The sequence below is a fragment of the Chlamydotis macqueenii genome, chromosome 1 (genome assembly GCF_036417535.1).
Source record: "Chlamydotis macqueenii isolate bChlMac1 chromosome 1, bChlMac1.mat, whole genome shotgun sequence".
NCBI classification, from domain to species: Eukaryota; Metazoa; Chordata; class Aves; order Otidiformes; family Otididae; genus Chlamydotis; species Chlamydotis macqueenii.
The window spans coordinates 178,665,874-178,681,369 of record NC_141556.1 but is presented as its reverse complement, the minus strand read 5'-3'; the positions used below and the strand labels follow the sequence as shown (position 1 = coordinate 178,681,369).

At 39.2% G+C, this 15,496-nt stretch overlaps 1 protein-coding gene across 1 annotated transcript in view; it reads right to left on the bottom strand.

Annotated features, from left to right (window-relative positions):
• DIAPH3 (diaphanous related formin 3) overlaps positions 1-15,250 on the bottom strand; it is a 256,760-nt gene extending 241,510 nt beyond the window's left edge. Inside the window, exons 1-2 of the mRNA XM_086771793.1 lie at positions 15,095-15,250; positions 4,828-4,860 (exon numbers count right to left, since the gene is read on the bottom strand). Of these exons, the coding sequence (XP_086627919.1) occupies positions 4,828-4,860; positions 15,095-15,250 (189 nt within the window). The remainder of the gene's footprint in view (positions 1-4,827; positions 4,861-15,094) is intronic.
• Between the last annotated feature and the right edge of the window lie 246 nt (positions 15,251-15,496).

The window sequence follows — 15,496 nt, the reverse complement described above, 5'->3', positions numbered from 1 at the left end:
CCAGGAGGTTTTTGTAGAGCAACTTCCAACAACGTTCAAGGAGACTTTTCTTGAGTTCATTTGGACTATGAATGTTGGTATCAATGCAACTTGACTAACAACAGCTGTTTGTCGTATACAGATCAGATTCACAAAGTGAGACTAAAAATTTCTTTTTGACTTTGCATATAAAGTACATTTCCTATTGCCCGTATTTGGAGCAAAAGCTTACATGCAACATTTTATAGGTCTCCAGTTAAAAGTTACCATGCATACTGTCCACATAAAAAAGGATGCTAACCATACCCAAAGTAGTAGATTTAATCCAATATCTCATCACCAGCTGAGCAACCTAAATTTTGTTAAATACACAAACACTACAAAAATAAGCTGTATTTCTTTATAAAGATTGTTTAGACAGTATTCACTACAGTGATTGGACCCCAGTGTTTAGAAAAAGATAACAGCTGTACCAAATTAGCAGGTAGCAGATGGAAGAATTAGTTATGTTTATGCAGGATATATGTTATGAAAGTGGGGCTGCCATAACCAACAGCAAAAGGAGTTTACAGCTGAAACCTTATCTGAAGTAATGAAAAAGTTTCTTAGAAGAATTCACAAAAGCGCTATCATTTTTCAAGGTAAGCAGTAGCACAGTACAGTGGCTTTGCCATAGAAGATACACTTCATGATATACTGAAAAAGAAACAAAGGACTCAAGGTCCTTCATCCACCACAGCCTTTGATTTCTTGACTTTTCCTTTCTTTTCCATTCTTGGAGACAGGGCTTACTACGTTAGATACGACGTGCATCGGTCTGGACCCAGGCTAACATACTGACTCAACAGCTACACCATACCATGTGGATTTGAGGTTTCTGGCACTAGCTGTGATCCCTGCACAGTGATGCCTGGAACATGTAAAGCATGTAAAGTTATGCAAAATCCTCTCGCATTAAGGCTGAAGCCAAGAGATTTGATGCCCTTGAAACAAGAACCACTACTGTATCTCTTTACCTTCCATTCCTCCAGCTGTACAAAGCACATCGATCTACATAGATTTCGTAAGACAGAAGTGGTAAAATATTATCCTCTGTTACCATCCAAAACCCCCTTGCAAAGCTCTGGGATGTTCCTAGAGAAGAAAATTAAACTTAAAGCTCCAGATGCTACAAAGTAACCATTGGCTTGGATCTTTGTGTTCTTCACCAAGTCAACAGCAAACCTTCCATTCAAGACAAGTTTAAGGAGTATATATTACTCCAGGATGTCACTGCACCACAAGAAAGTTTTTATGCTAGAAGAGTAGGCAATCCAGTATCAAAGAAGAGTCCTGACTACACAAAATGTGTTGTTTGCCGCAAATGAGGTATCACTACTTCTGATATCTCATTACGAAGAGACAGGTTTAGCCTAAACTGCATTACTAGAAATATTGAAGAGTCTTGCTTCTTCCCCTCCCCACCCCCATTCTCATGAAGAAACACACACATATGCATCGATGTCTTGATGGCACAATTGATGACAATCACTAGGCACAATTTATTAGGAAAGTTTTGATATGAGATGTACAGGTACACAATCTTCATTTCCTGGCTGAAGGTATAAAGACCCAAGTATTGTTTACACTTGGTTCTTTCTCTAGGTCTCCTTCTCACTCTGCCTTATAGATCTATAGGACAAAAAGTACTGCCACCCTCAATTTTCGAGTTCATGTGTTTTTGACTGCCCACTATTCATATACTCAGTAAACACAATTTCACATCTGGAAAGCCTGCTAAAGTACTACAGCATACTCAATCTCCCAGACATCTTGCCAGTCATTTTAGTCACAGAAGCCAACAGCTCAATCGTGAAAGTCTGCTGTAGCACCCTGATGTAGACAAACAACAAAGAATTAGTAGAACATTAACAATGTAGGAAGGAGAACAGAAAATTTAACAAATCCTATGTCTTCATTTGAAATAATTATTATTCTTAGTGGACAGGGAACACACAGGAGAATACAGGTTGCATTAAAATATTTCAGTACCTTTGGAAGTAAAAGCAAATCACTATTTTCCCTTACTTCACATAAGATCAAATAAGTTCTTTCCAATGATTCTGAGTCAAAGATCTCTTAACATCTTTCTTCCTCGAAACTCCAGAAGATTAAAAAAAAAGTATATTCTTTCTTTGACAGTCAAATTGCTCTGCAAGATTAAATTCTTATTACATGAGAAATTCCATTGGTAGCAGTAGAGCTTTTAGTAAGAGAAAGACTTGCACAAACGAAGAATTCCTTTCACTAGATAACTTCTTATTCCTAATGCACTCAGTCTCCCAGAAATTATTTTTACCTTTCTTGAGTGTAAATCATTTCACTAATGGCAGAAAATAAAAAGTTAGAGTTTAGGCCTGTGCATAGTCACACTGTGAATGCATACAACACATTTCACTCTGCATCTTGTTTCTCTATATACTGGAAATTATAAAGCCTGTCTTATCTTTACAGCAGTTGCTATGAAATCATTCAACAAATTTGTGTTATAAGGACTTTTTGTATACATTTCATTTTTGTTTATGTAAGATATCTTTTTAATTAAATCATGTTAATATGCAGATTTTTAATCTTTATGAACCTTACAAACCATTTGTTGGAATGTGGAGCACTTGAGATAGAAAATAGGCTTTCTTCCACAGTGATCGTGCAGGTAGTTTCTCAGATACCTACCTGCCACTCCTCTGTGGAATAAGATTCCTGTCTTCATAGTTTGTAAACAAACAAACTAGAAGCAGCATGTGTTCATTGTGTAAAAAACAAAGTGTTTCTGAACTTAAGAGGGATTTATCACTAAAACTAGACAATTCATCAGCATCTCGGAATAATCCAATACAATTTAAATATTGAAAAGCAGTCTGCATTTTAGACTCTTAAAATGTTGCTAACTTAACTAAACTGAAAAAAAAAAAAGTTCCTTGTCACTATTATACAACACATTATTTCTAAGAAACAGACTGGGAGTAATAAAATATAAATATTTTATAAAGCATAATGCAGCACAGAGCAAGTTAACATGCAAATGATCGCCCACGAGAAGAAAGGAAAAATATATTTTTCATTGAAAGCTACAAAATCAAGTAATCTTAAACCTTCTATTTCTTAATTTTCTCTTACTACAATTTTCCACCTTGTCACAAAAGGAATTTGGAGAAAATACCTTTGCCAGTTTTTGTGCTTGATATGAACGGTCAAGAACACTCTGCTCTGAGCCACGTTTAAGTTGCCTAAGACTCAGATACATAGCACTTTTAGCCATTCCCAGAATCAGACACAGAAAGACTAAACCAACAGAAAACTCAGAGCAACAAAAAGTGTCAGTTGTAAAGTATCCCCTTGTTCCAAAGTGAAGTTGCAAGTGAAAAAAAAAAAAAAAAACACGCACCTTTAAAAGTGTACACCACTGTAACATTTGAGATTTTTAAGGGTTTTTTTTCCCTTTTAGTCTTTTACTGAACAGCTGTCATTTCCCTTCAAAAAAAAAAAAAAAAATATATATATATAGACAACTTGATACTACTTTGCAGGTGACGTTTCTTTAGACTGTGAAGAGGCCTTCAGCATGCTCTGAGAAATTTAAAGAGAGAGGAAGAAGATTGCTTACTACACAGGACTCTCTGTCCTTATTCCAACAAACACAATAAACCTGCTGACTTCTGATGGCTACCATTACAAGTCCAATAGGCTAAGGAAAGAAGTGCAATAAGGCAGTAAGCCAGCCTCTTCAACAAACAAACCAACCAACCCCACAAAAACAAACAGCAAGATCTAGTGCGTTCAGACTCTAACCTTTACATAACACTACCAAAATTAAGTTCTGGTTGACAAAAAATACTTTTGCTTTGAGATAACTGTGAACACTTCCTCAGCCCTCCCAGATGAAGCACAAGCTTATATAATCAAGGTTGTATTATCAACCCAGACTCAAATTTCTTAATAACCATTTCCAGCCTATGAAACTCTGCTAAAGAAACAGCAACAGGTGATTTAACTCAGTCGAGGAATGGTAGGTGCAGGAAATATGCTCAACACTACTAACTTTGCACACCTGATCAACAATAACCAGACTATTGGTTCCCAAGCTAGGAAACAGCAGTGTTTCTCAGCACAAGTGTTGCACGTCATCCAGTACAAAACACTCTACACTTAACATCTCAGTTATGCACAGAAGTACTTCAGCAAGAACTCTGTATAGCACTGAAGTCATAACAGCTGATCTTTAGAATCCTACAGAACATTACTTCCTAGGTAAAATTCAAAGACTTTGTAGAACGATCCACTTGAAAGAAAAACTATTCTCACCTGCAAAAGAATAGTACAATGAAATAGGTAACCTCAATAGCAAGGAAAAAAAAATCTGCTTTGTGATACAGAACCTCATTTGCTATTCAAGACACGGATGAAGTTTGAGAAACAGTGTTAGCATGATACTGGATACACCAAACATTGTTTGAAGTAGTATTAGTGAGTTTTACAAGCAAGTGTTAGTTTGTCAAGCTAGCCATGCAGCCTAAGTAACTTCAATATTAAACATGCAATCACAGATATCTTAACTACATCACATGTAAATTGTCACAATTACCGGTGTCAAGCTCATTTAGCCGTGATCAGAGCATACTTCAAAGCCATCCATAGATTTTTGCTACTTGCACTGAATATGTTACTATTAACAATTTAGTAAGAGAGTTTGCCAATTAACTAAAAAAATTTCACAATTAAGACAATTTCTTGTATCAATAAGGTTATTTCTATTGCATTGTGAACAGCTATTAGCTTAGCAAAGCCAAAGCAAAGCTTAAGTTGTCTTACCACATCATCTGTCAGTGTCTTGATATTTAAGTGCTGTAAATCAAATGGGAAACCAGTCATGTCACAATTGTGAAAAAAAAAAAAATAAAAAATAAAAAAACATAAATAAAAACCCCATCAAATAAAAAAAAAAGCAAGCACCAGTTATAGTTACTGTTATTCAAAATAAGATGCAAGTTAAAAGTATTGAATCATGGCACTTGAAATAATAAATCCTTGGCAAGTTGTACTTTGTTGACTTGCAATGCACAGCAACACAGTGTAGATTGAAAAAAAAAAAAAATTCTGTAATCTGATCCTTAGACAGAATAACATCAGAAGAATATAAACTAAGCACATCTTGAAACAAGTTGTGGATTTTTATATTTTATAGCTAAACACACTAGAACAGAAGACCTGCTAAGAAATCAGCTACAAGAATTGTGTCTTCTCAAAATGGCTTTGGGGACACCACCAAGGAACCGGCCTAGAGATTTTAAACTCAACAAAAGAACACAGAATTCCTCAACAGTACAGAACTTTCTGCCAAGCTGCAATACTCAAATAACTAAGACCGTTGACTACTCTCAAGCAATGCCTATGTGGCAAGCAGAGCATTAAATTATTAATAGAAACTGACATAAAAACTTATTAGTAGTAACATCCAAGAATCTATAGAAGATCACTCGCTGCTGTGTGAAATAACAGTTCCTGAACCAACTCTTTTGCTCTCCACTGCACATTGACAAAAACAGCAAGTGCTAGGATACGCAGCTCTCGCACAAAACCAAAGAGCAGCACTGAAGAACACTGGCAACTGATCAGTCAATGTTGCAGGGATCCCATTTATAGTTTTTATGAAGAGGTTGAGAACAGACTTGGCAGGGAAACACGAAGAATGAAGTCACATACTTAGTGAAATAGATTCTTATCCTATTCTTAGATTCCCATCACTGCCTAATATAAAAAGCTCAGTAGCAGCTACAGCAATTTTAAATAGCCATATTCAAATTAATCAGATTTGTCTTCACCAAGTCAACAATTCTTAGGCATCATTACTTATGACATCTTCTCCGGCTTCTCCCTCAGAATTAAAGAACAATTTGTGTTAGGTCAAATATTATCTCATGATAGCTCAACTCTAAGTATTGTTAAGAAACTGAGGAAAAAAGCATCTGATGAATGGCTATGAAGTTAAAAATAAAAAGCAAATGAATTGTGAAGAAACACTCAGTACTCACTGACATAGTGTAAGTTCTACCATCAATAATGAAAACAATTGGAGCTAGGTCAGTACTGACTTTTATTACAATCCCATTCCATGTTCTAAAAGGTGAGGATTTCTAATAAATGAAAACTACAACATTTCTTTATAAAGGAGGAGAAATCCCATGAGAACTGCAATCTAATGTTCAGATCTTTTAGCATTCTAATACTGAAGGGCTGAACGGCTTGCATTAAGACATCTCCAAAGACTTATTGTGTGAATTTTACATTACGATACTTCTCAGTCATAGAATCATAGAATGGTTAGGGTTGGAAGGGACCTTCAAAGGTCGTCTAGTCCAACTCCCATGCAAGGAGCAGGGACATCCCCAACCAGATCAGGTTGCTCAGGGCCACATCCAGCCTGGCCTTGAACGTTTCCAGGGATGGGGCATCCACCACCTCTCTGGGCAACCTGTTCCAGTGTTCCACCACCCTCAGTGTAAAAAATTTCTTCCTTATCTCTAGTATAAATCTACCTCCCTCTATTTTAAAACTATTACCCCTAGTCCTGTCACAACAGGCTCTACAGTCTCTCCCCATCTTTCCTGTAGGCCCCCTTGAGGTACTGGAAGACCGCTATCAGGTCTCCCCAGAGCCTCCTCTTCTCCAGGCTGAACAGCCCCAACTCTCTCAGCCTGTCCTCATAGGAGAGGTGCTCCAGCCCTCTGATCATCTTCGTGGCCCTCCTCTGGACCGTCTCCAACTGGTCCATGTCCTTCTTATGTTGGGGGCTCCAAAGCTGGACACAGTACTCCACATGGGGTCTCACAAGTCAGAGGAGTTGGTTAAAACACAAGAACTAGAGTGATACTTTTCCCCTTACCCTCACCAAGTCCTTCTTTTCTGGCAAGGCTATATAAAGTAAAACCAGTTGCCAACTTTCCCGGTCTTCTGTAGCATTCAAGGATACAGAGAAGTGGAACATTACATAATTTAATCATGTAATAATTACATACTTAATTAAAAAAAAAAACCACAACAAAAAAAAAATCACAGAAACCTTACCACTTTGAATCTTTTAATGCCATTAAATTTGGAAAACTCAATAAAAGGAGTATATTTTTGTTCTTGATAGGCCAAACAAACACATTTCTAGTAAGAGGGAAAAGTAACAAGACCACAGTTAGAGGTTGGAGTGCTTTACTATCACAGGTACATATTATTATTTTCAAGCCTGAATATATCAGTTCATAGAAGTAACACATATTCTGCTCAGGTGAATACGTCATCTTAAACATAGGCCTGCAAGTAAATATATCTGGCTTAAATAATATTCCTGCAAATTCAGTTACTGCTAAAAACATGATATAAGCTTACAGAATACTGCTTTGCAATGAATGAAAATACTAATATACTACTCTATGCCTTCCATAAACTACTCCAGAACAATAAAATTATTGCTTTTGAGAACATAGAAGCTATGTGTACAAGGATTCCTGTAGTTTGTTTATCACATAGAAAATAGATATGCAATATTGAAAAACAAAGTAACAATATTTAAGTATGCTGAGATCCTATTTTCTAGTCAAAGAGATACAAAACCATGAAGAGATTAAGGATTTAATTAGGATACTTTAGAAGCCCAGATTTATCAGTTGGAAAAGCAGAAGTATCACCATTGCTTAGTCTTCAGTTATACAAACACATTTATAAACAACTAACATTTTGAAATTACATTTTCCAAGGTAACTTAGTTTTTAATCTAGGACGTGCAGGAAGAGGTCATTTTGTTTTGCAATTGAGCAGGAGCAGTTCAGTTAAAGCTAAGTTACAATGAAAAAGAAGTGTACAGATGTATCATTTTTGAAGAAGGTAAGCAACCTGACATGGAATTACCGGTTATGGAAGATTATGTCCCTCAGGCATCCTGGTAAATAACTGATTTCACTGGACACAGGATATACAGATACATTCAGTGCATGATACAGTGTTCTTGATAAGCTGTCAAAAGGCAGGATCTCAAAAACATCAAAGATACTGAGAGCCTTAGACAGAAATCAAAAGGTACAATAAGACAAAACAGCTGATGTTGACAACACAGGCACAGCAACAAGACAGCTACTCACAGAACAGAACACTGTGTCTCTTGAAAGGTCATATATGACGCAGCCATGCGTGATGAAACTTCTGCATCACCCAGATAGGGAAAGTAAGCCAAATTTGCCTTACTATTTGGCTTCATATATATTCACAGCAAAGAATCTTACTGTCATACAGAAGAGGATGACCTGATGTTGCATATCCAAATAGCAGCACATACTGAAAGCTAATCTGCAGAGAGAGTTTAACAAGTTGAGCCATTGTCTATGTAATTACCCCTGTCAACTCTGGGTAGAGACAGTGAAGTGAAGCAAAGAAATGAGAAGTGCCACATAATTGGATCAACAGTACTAGTTTGATCTTTTGTGTCATTAAATTTATTTCTCTGTCTCTGCATATGCATATTTATAAACAAAATTCTATCTAAATGTGGTACAAGCAGTACAGACAAACAGGACCAGAATGCAGGTTTTTCCTGCATTTTGTGCATTTTTTTTTCACCAGCTCTACAGCTCAGTGTGGCCTGGAAATGAAGAATACCCTAGTACAATATAAGGTATAGCTTGTATCATCTAAAAGTTTTGACACTCTACCAAACGGGGCAGCATCTCGACTCTCCACAAGTGCTCTGTTCACCATCACATAAGCACGGATTGGCATTGCTCATCCAAGTTTCTCAATGAAAACAGTGTTTAAAAACAGTATGTCTGATACTTGAACTCAGGGATAGACATTGTTAATATTCGAGAGAGGGAGACAACATCATAAACGGAATTAGAAGACAGACAAGCACCCAGACATACACCCCTGTCGTGATTAGAGGAGTTTTAGCCATGCAAAGCAACAGAATCTCAGGCAGCTAAACAAGACTTTCAACATGCATGCCTTCCACCACACTGAAGCACTTAAATTTACAAAAAAAAATAAGAAATTCCACAGCCTAGTATCTAAATCCTTTCTGGATCTTCATTTTTGCCTTCTTTGCAGAAGAAAACAAACAAAACCACACATAACATATCCTCCCAAACCACCGCACATATGTATAGCGTCTTTGATACATGAAGAAGAACTTAGGGTCTATGTGTGGCTATGAGAAATGGAGAAAAAAAAAGAAAATTTAAAAAAAAAAAAAAAAAAGGAGCAAGGGGTTTAAGCAAGATGCAGTGAGTTTTAGACAAACTGGCCAACTTAAGCCTGAATGCTGAAATTAGATAAACCAAAACTAAGGATGTACATATAATCACACAATCCCCCGTGTAATTTTTTAAATTAGAAAGTGAGAAAGAACTCGTCACACATTGCCGTTAATTCTGTCATCAAAAAGATTCAACACTAGCTGTTTTATCCCCAAAGGCTATTCTTCAGCATAAACACCATCAGAAGACTGAAGCAGGGATTGCAAGGCAACCTGTAGACTCACTTAGAGACATGTAAATTGTATGATTACAGTGGATGCTACTACTTTAGGATCTCCTTCATCACAATATTCCCTCAGTAATTTTGCTACCTCAGTCTACAAGCGCAATTTAGAAACTGCTGTATAACCCCACAGCATTTCCTACTTTTAATTTCCAATATACTACTTCAGCAATTATTTAATGGCTTTATCGCACACTCTCTCTCTGTTGCTTGGAAAGCGGTCCAAAAAGCAATCAGGGGCAAAATTATCTTCACATGACAGTTTCTACATACTGATATTCTTTAGACACTGATGAGTTAAACTCAAAATTGGTGCTTACAGGTAAGATTAGACAACAAAGTACCAGAACACGGCACTAAAATTTAATATCATAACCCACAGTGTTAATTCATGCCAACAAAAATAACAGCATGAGGAATTTACAATTTTACAAAGCTGTAATAAAGTGTTTTAGGTAACATCTGTTCAGCAATCATTTCTTTAAAAGACTAATTTAGATTCAAGGTCTTACACTGTAGCGTAACTGCAGCAATAATTCAGTCACTTCGTAATTAAAGATATTGACACAGATTGGTTTTACCTTTCTACGCTATGCCAGAGAAATGGAAGTGCTTCTGCTCTTAACTACATCTTTCTTTGATTTACAGACACTGTTAAATGCAAGTGTTAATTTGTTTATTTTTAACAGATTGGTGAAAACAAGAGAGCCTTCTTGACTAACATAAATTTCACAAAGAACTTAATCAAAAACATAACCTGAAAGTCACTGAAGATAGGTCAATGGCATACTAAAATTAATAGAAACACCTCTTAACCTAAGCTAGAAATTGAAGTTGATCTTCTGAGGACTACTGTCTTCAAGATGAAGTCTCACTAAAGTGCAACGGGAAGTCACGAAATCTAGCACTCAATTTTATTATTTCCAATCATTTCTAAGGGAAAAAAAAAAAAAATACATCAAGCAGAGGAAGTGGCAAGGAACTGCTTCTTACCCCACCCCATCACCAGATTTCAAGTTTCCTGCTCAGTCAACACATATATAGAAAACAGGTATAATCTCAGCCATCCTTCAATTCCTTTCTTCTTTTTACCAAGCCTTAACCCTCAAGGGTGAATGTAAGAGCTTTCAATAAGCTTAAGTACCACAGCACCATAGAATATCTTTTACCATTTTAAGAGTCCCACTCTTCCAAAACCTTGGACCTGCTGAACAAAGCCAAGCTGGTATGTGTTTCAAAATTAGCCATCACTCCTTTAATTTTTTTAAAGATGATTCTATAAAAGAACAGAGGGAACTAAGGACTTATAACTCATTCACTTCCTGAGAAGCTCATTTATTCAGAAAGGTAGTACTTCAGAATGACATTTGATTGGAATCAACCACTGTAACTGTTAAGCCAAAAGACTCTTTCCCCCTCCTCCAAATGAAGTGAGTCGCAAAAAAAAAAAAAGAGAAATTTTCCTTCTGCTAAACAAGAATTTTCTTTGGAAGAAAAGGAAAAAAAAATAAAAAAAAAAAAAAGAAGGACAGACATGTTAATGATTATGTCAGATCTGTCAACCAGCAATCCAATTTCACCTCAAGGTTTGTCAGGGAATCAAATTCTTTTTCAGATATGCTAATATGCTGTGACAGATCAATATGTGGCATTGATTAGAAAGGTCCAACCTGGAACTTATTTTCAAGCCTTTCGCACCGAGGAAAATTAGACTAATACAATCTGGACGACTTGAGTTCACTGACTCTAACAGCCAATTTCATCCACATTTGACAAATGTACAAGAGATCAGAAATATATAATTCAGGTGACATGAAGAAGTATGGCACTGTAAGTATCCCAAACACAGAAAAGGCTACAGCCTATACCTAAGACTGGATTACAGAGAAGTCAAGGGGTGAAGGAAGCTTCATGTATTCTGACACAAAACTAATTTAACTAGCAAAAGTATATTGAAGATGTATTATGGGAAGAGTTAGATGTGAATAAGTCTACACAGATGGAATAGAATAGAAACATTTAGGTTGGAAAAAACCCTTAAGATCATGGAGTCCAACCATAAACCTAACACTGCCATATGCACCACTAAACCATGTCCCTAAGCACCCCTTCTACACGTCTTTTAAAAATCTCCACAGACAGTGACTCAGCCACTTTCCCAGGACAGCCTGTTTCAATGCTTGATAACCCTTTTGGTAAAGAAATTTTTCCTAATATCCAATCTAAACCTCCCCTCGTGCAACTTGAGACCATTTCCTCTTGTCCTGTCCCTTCTTACTTGGGAAAAAGAGACTGACACCCACCTCCCTACAACCTCCTTTCAGGTAAGTGTAGAGAGCAATGAGGTCTCCCCTCAGCCTCTTCCGGACTAAACAACCCCAGTTTCCTGAATCACTCCTCATCAGACTTGTGCTCTAGACCCTTCACCAGCTTCATTGCCCTTCTTTGGACATGCTATGCCACCTCAACATCCTTCTTGTAGGGCCCAAAACTGAGCACAGTATTTGAGGTGCAGCCTCACTGCATGCCAAATACAGGGGCACAATCACTTCCCTATTCCTGCTGGCCACGCTGTTCCTGATACAAGCCAGAATGCTGTTGGCCTTCCTGGCCACCTGGGCACGCTGCCGGCTCATATTCAGCTGGCTGTCAACCAACACCTCCAGGTCCCTTTCCAGCGGGAAGCTTTCCAGTCACTCTTCCCCAAGCCTGGAGCATTGCATGGGGTTGTTGTGACTCAAGTGCAGGACCTGGCACTTGGCCTTGGCGAACCTCATACAATTGGCCTTGGCCCATTGATCCTGCCTGTCCAGATCCCTCTGCAGAACCTTCCTACCCTCGAGCAGATCGACACTCCTGCCCAGTTTGGTGTCCTCTGGAAAGTTACTGAGGGTGCACTCAATCCATCCCCCCCATTTTTGGAGAGGAGATATACCATTTCCCCTCCAGAAAAAAAAAAACAAACCAGTCTTATAGGACAACAGGAGGCAGACAGGAAGGAGAGATGGCCAATGTTTTTTACTTAATAGTCGAATTATAAATATTCTGTATTGCAATACCTTAGGGCAGCAACTTACGAAGCAATAGAAAGAAAATCATATCTCATAGTACTCTTCAAGTGAACTACCCCAATCAAAGAAGCTGGTTGATGTCTACAACTATTAACGTAATTCTACCTGTACCGCTATGTATGCTGCTTCACCAGAAATTATTAGCCAGGGATTAAAGGCTATAGTTCAAAAGTTATAGTAGCTACAGCATCTCCCTAGGCTTTGTGGCAGGGAGCAGCTTGCAGCTCGTTAGTAACCGTTAAATTCCACAGATCACATTTGTAAACTATACCTCTCACAGCAGTTTACATGAAGACAGAGGCAAAACCCTAAATCCTGTTCAAGAAGTATTTCCCTCCGACTCTTCTTAATGTCACCCAGTGAGCTAATGGCATATCTAGAACACAATCCAGTTTTGGAGAACTATCATTCTTCAGTAGCGTCAACACCTCGGGCAAGATCTTTGCTTTAAGAGATTACTGAAAGATGAAAAACAGGACTACTGTCTAAGGTCAAATGCTTTTGAAAGTTACAGTTTGACAAGGCATTCTCATGAATTAAAGATAAACTCTTACAGTAAGGATGACCGAGAATAAGAAACTGGGTGGGGAGAACACGAATAGGACAAAATTTAAAAAAAAAAAAAATACCCACAAAATAAAAACACCCCACCCACATGGTGATCATATATCCTACAAAGCTATATCACATACTCAAATTCAACTCCCTTTATTTTCTGTACCTAAGTCAAAAATCAACACTCTGACCTCAAAAAGCCAGTCAGCTGATGCCAATATCTGCACATGCTCAAAACCACCCTTGCCTAGCCTGGGAAGTCTAGATCAGAGAAGCTCATCTGCACCAAAAAGAAGGTCTTCTTTCACTAAAAAGCCAATCAGATTTTATCTTAAAAAAAAAAAATGGCTTGTAACACATATCTAGCAGGGTTATACTCCCTATAAATGATTGTATTTCTATTTTAACATATTGTTAGGAAAAAAGTGAACATGATGGTAACACCCTATTTCTGTTTTAACACATGGTTAGGAAAAAAAGTGTTGCAATATCCTATTTGCATAAGAACTTAGCAGTTAAAGTATCAATAATAAGTAAAACCTCTTGACCCAGTGCTCTTGTCAGTCTCAAACACGTACAAATCCATGTCACCCACTCACCACAGGAATAATCCTGCTGTCAAGTCATATACCAGTAACACTATCCAACCTTTTAGTCTGGGCAGACCATATAGGTTTTTACGCCAGGATCCTACACTAAAGGATGTCTAGCCATGTCACCTGCATGATTAAAATGCATGCACCCCCTGTAGATACATAGTCAGCTAGGAAGACAAGTAAACAGTTCTTGGTCTTCATATATGCCCATTCTAACACGCAAAAACAGGCACAAAGAGTTGGGTCAAACAGTAACCTGCGCAGCCACAATATGAAAAGCATTCCAGGAAACAGGAATGCCAGCAGCAAGTTGTGACCTTCCAGAACAGGTGTGGCTAGCCTAGAATTTAATATTACTTATTGGCTAACTTCAACTAACTGCATACAAAGTATGGTACGCCTTTCTGAGCCGCGCTCACGTCCCAGACACTCAACTACAAAGAGGCCTTAGAAGCAATATCTACTGTATGTTACATGTTATAGTACCTATTTTGTAAGCACATCATACAGCTCAGAGCAGGTAGGCTCAAAGCCAGCTGAACAAAGACTAATATATGCATCAACTCAATACGAGCACAGTATGCATCTGCTCTGCATGTGGTGGACACAAAAATATGTTGGTCACAGTTTTAACACTTGGAAATTTTGTAATGTACAAACAAAAACTAGCTACTCTTGGGTGCCTTTTAGTTAGAGCACATCTTACAGATAACATGACTAGATGTTTCAAGTTTTCCAATTTCTTAGCCTGCTAGCCAAAATCCTCCTCCAGCAGGGGATTGTAAAAGCAGGACTAGGTAGGAGAACTTTATGTCCCTTAAATTCAAAGACTCAGTTTTTCACTATACAGCTTACATCACCAAAACTAAAAAAAAAAAAAAAAGAATCTGTAATAAAAGTAACATCATTTAAGAGCTAAAATTCTGTTCCACTTACACCTCTAGCTGTTAACAGCAACAAGACCACAATGCTTTATGATGAGGAGGAAAGACCTGAAAATGTGCTGCAAAATAAAGCCAGGTCCTTTCAGGTCAGGCAAGGAAGAGGCCAGCTGGAGGGGGCGGGCTCACACTTTGAAGCCCATTTGAAGTCGACGGCGCCGTTTCGCAGCTCATCTATTCCTACCCGGACCCCCTGGTCTCTCAGGGGGCTCCAGGCCAGTGATCGCCCCCGGGGGGAGGCCAGGCCCGCCGCACGGTCGGGCCCCCGCGGCATAGGCCCGACAGGGAAGCGGCCCGTCCGCTGGGTCCCGCAGGCCCACACTTCAGGCAGCCCCGTCGCGGCCGGCCCCAGCGGGGGTCGGTGGCTGGGGGCGGCTTGGGATGGACTCGTACTTACGAATTTGGGCTTCCTGCCGTCTGCCGCCTCCTCGGGGCCGCCGGCGCTCCCGGCCCCCAGCGGGGCCTTCCGACGGAGCCCTTTGTTCTCCCGCCCGCCGCGACCCGGCGGCGAGGATGGGGGGCAGTAACGCGGCCGCGGCCGCCGGGGCTCCATGGCCGCGCCCGGAAAAGGAGGAGGGGAGATGAGGGGAGATCGCTGCCCGCGATCGGGCCCCGGCCCGGTGGCCCTGGCCGAGTTAGGCGCCTGAGATTAGCGCGGCTTAGCTGGGCTCGGCCGGGCAGGGCGCCGCGGGGGGGAGGAAGGGGGCTCAGGGATAAAGCCGCCGCCTCAACGCAGCAAAGGATTTAGCGAGGAGCCTCTAATCCCGGCAGCGGCCGCTGTTCCCGCCCGGCCGCGGCA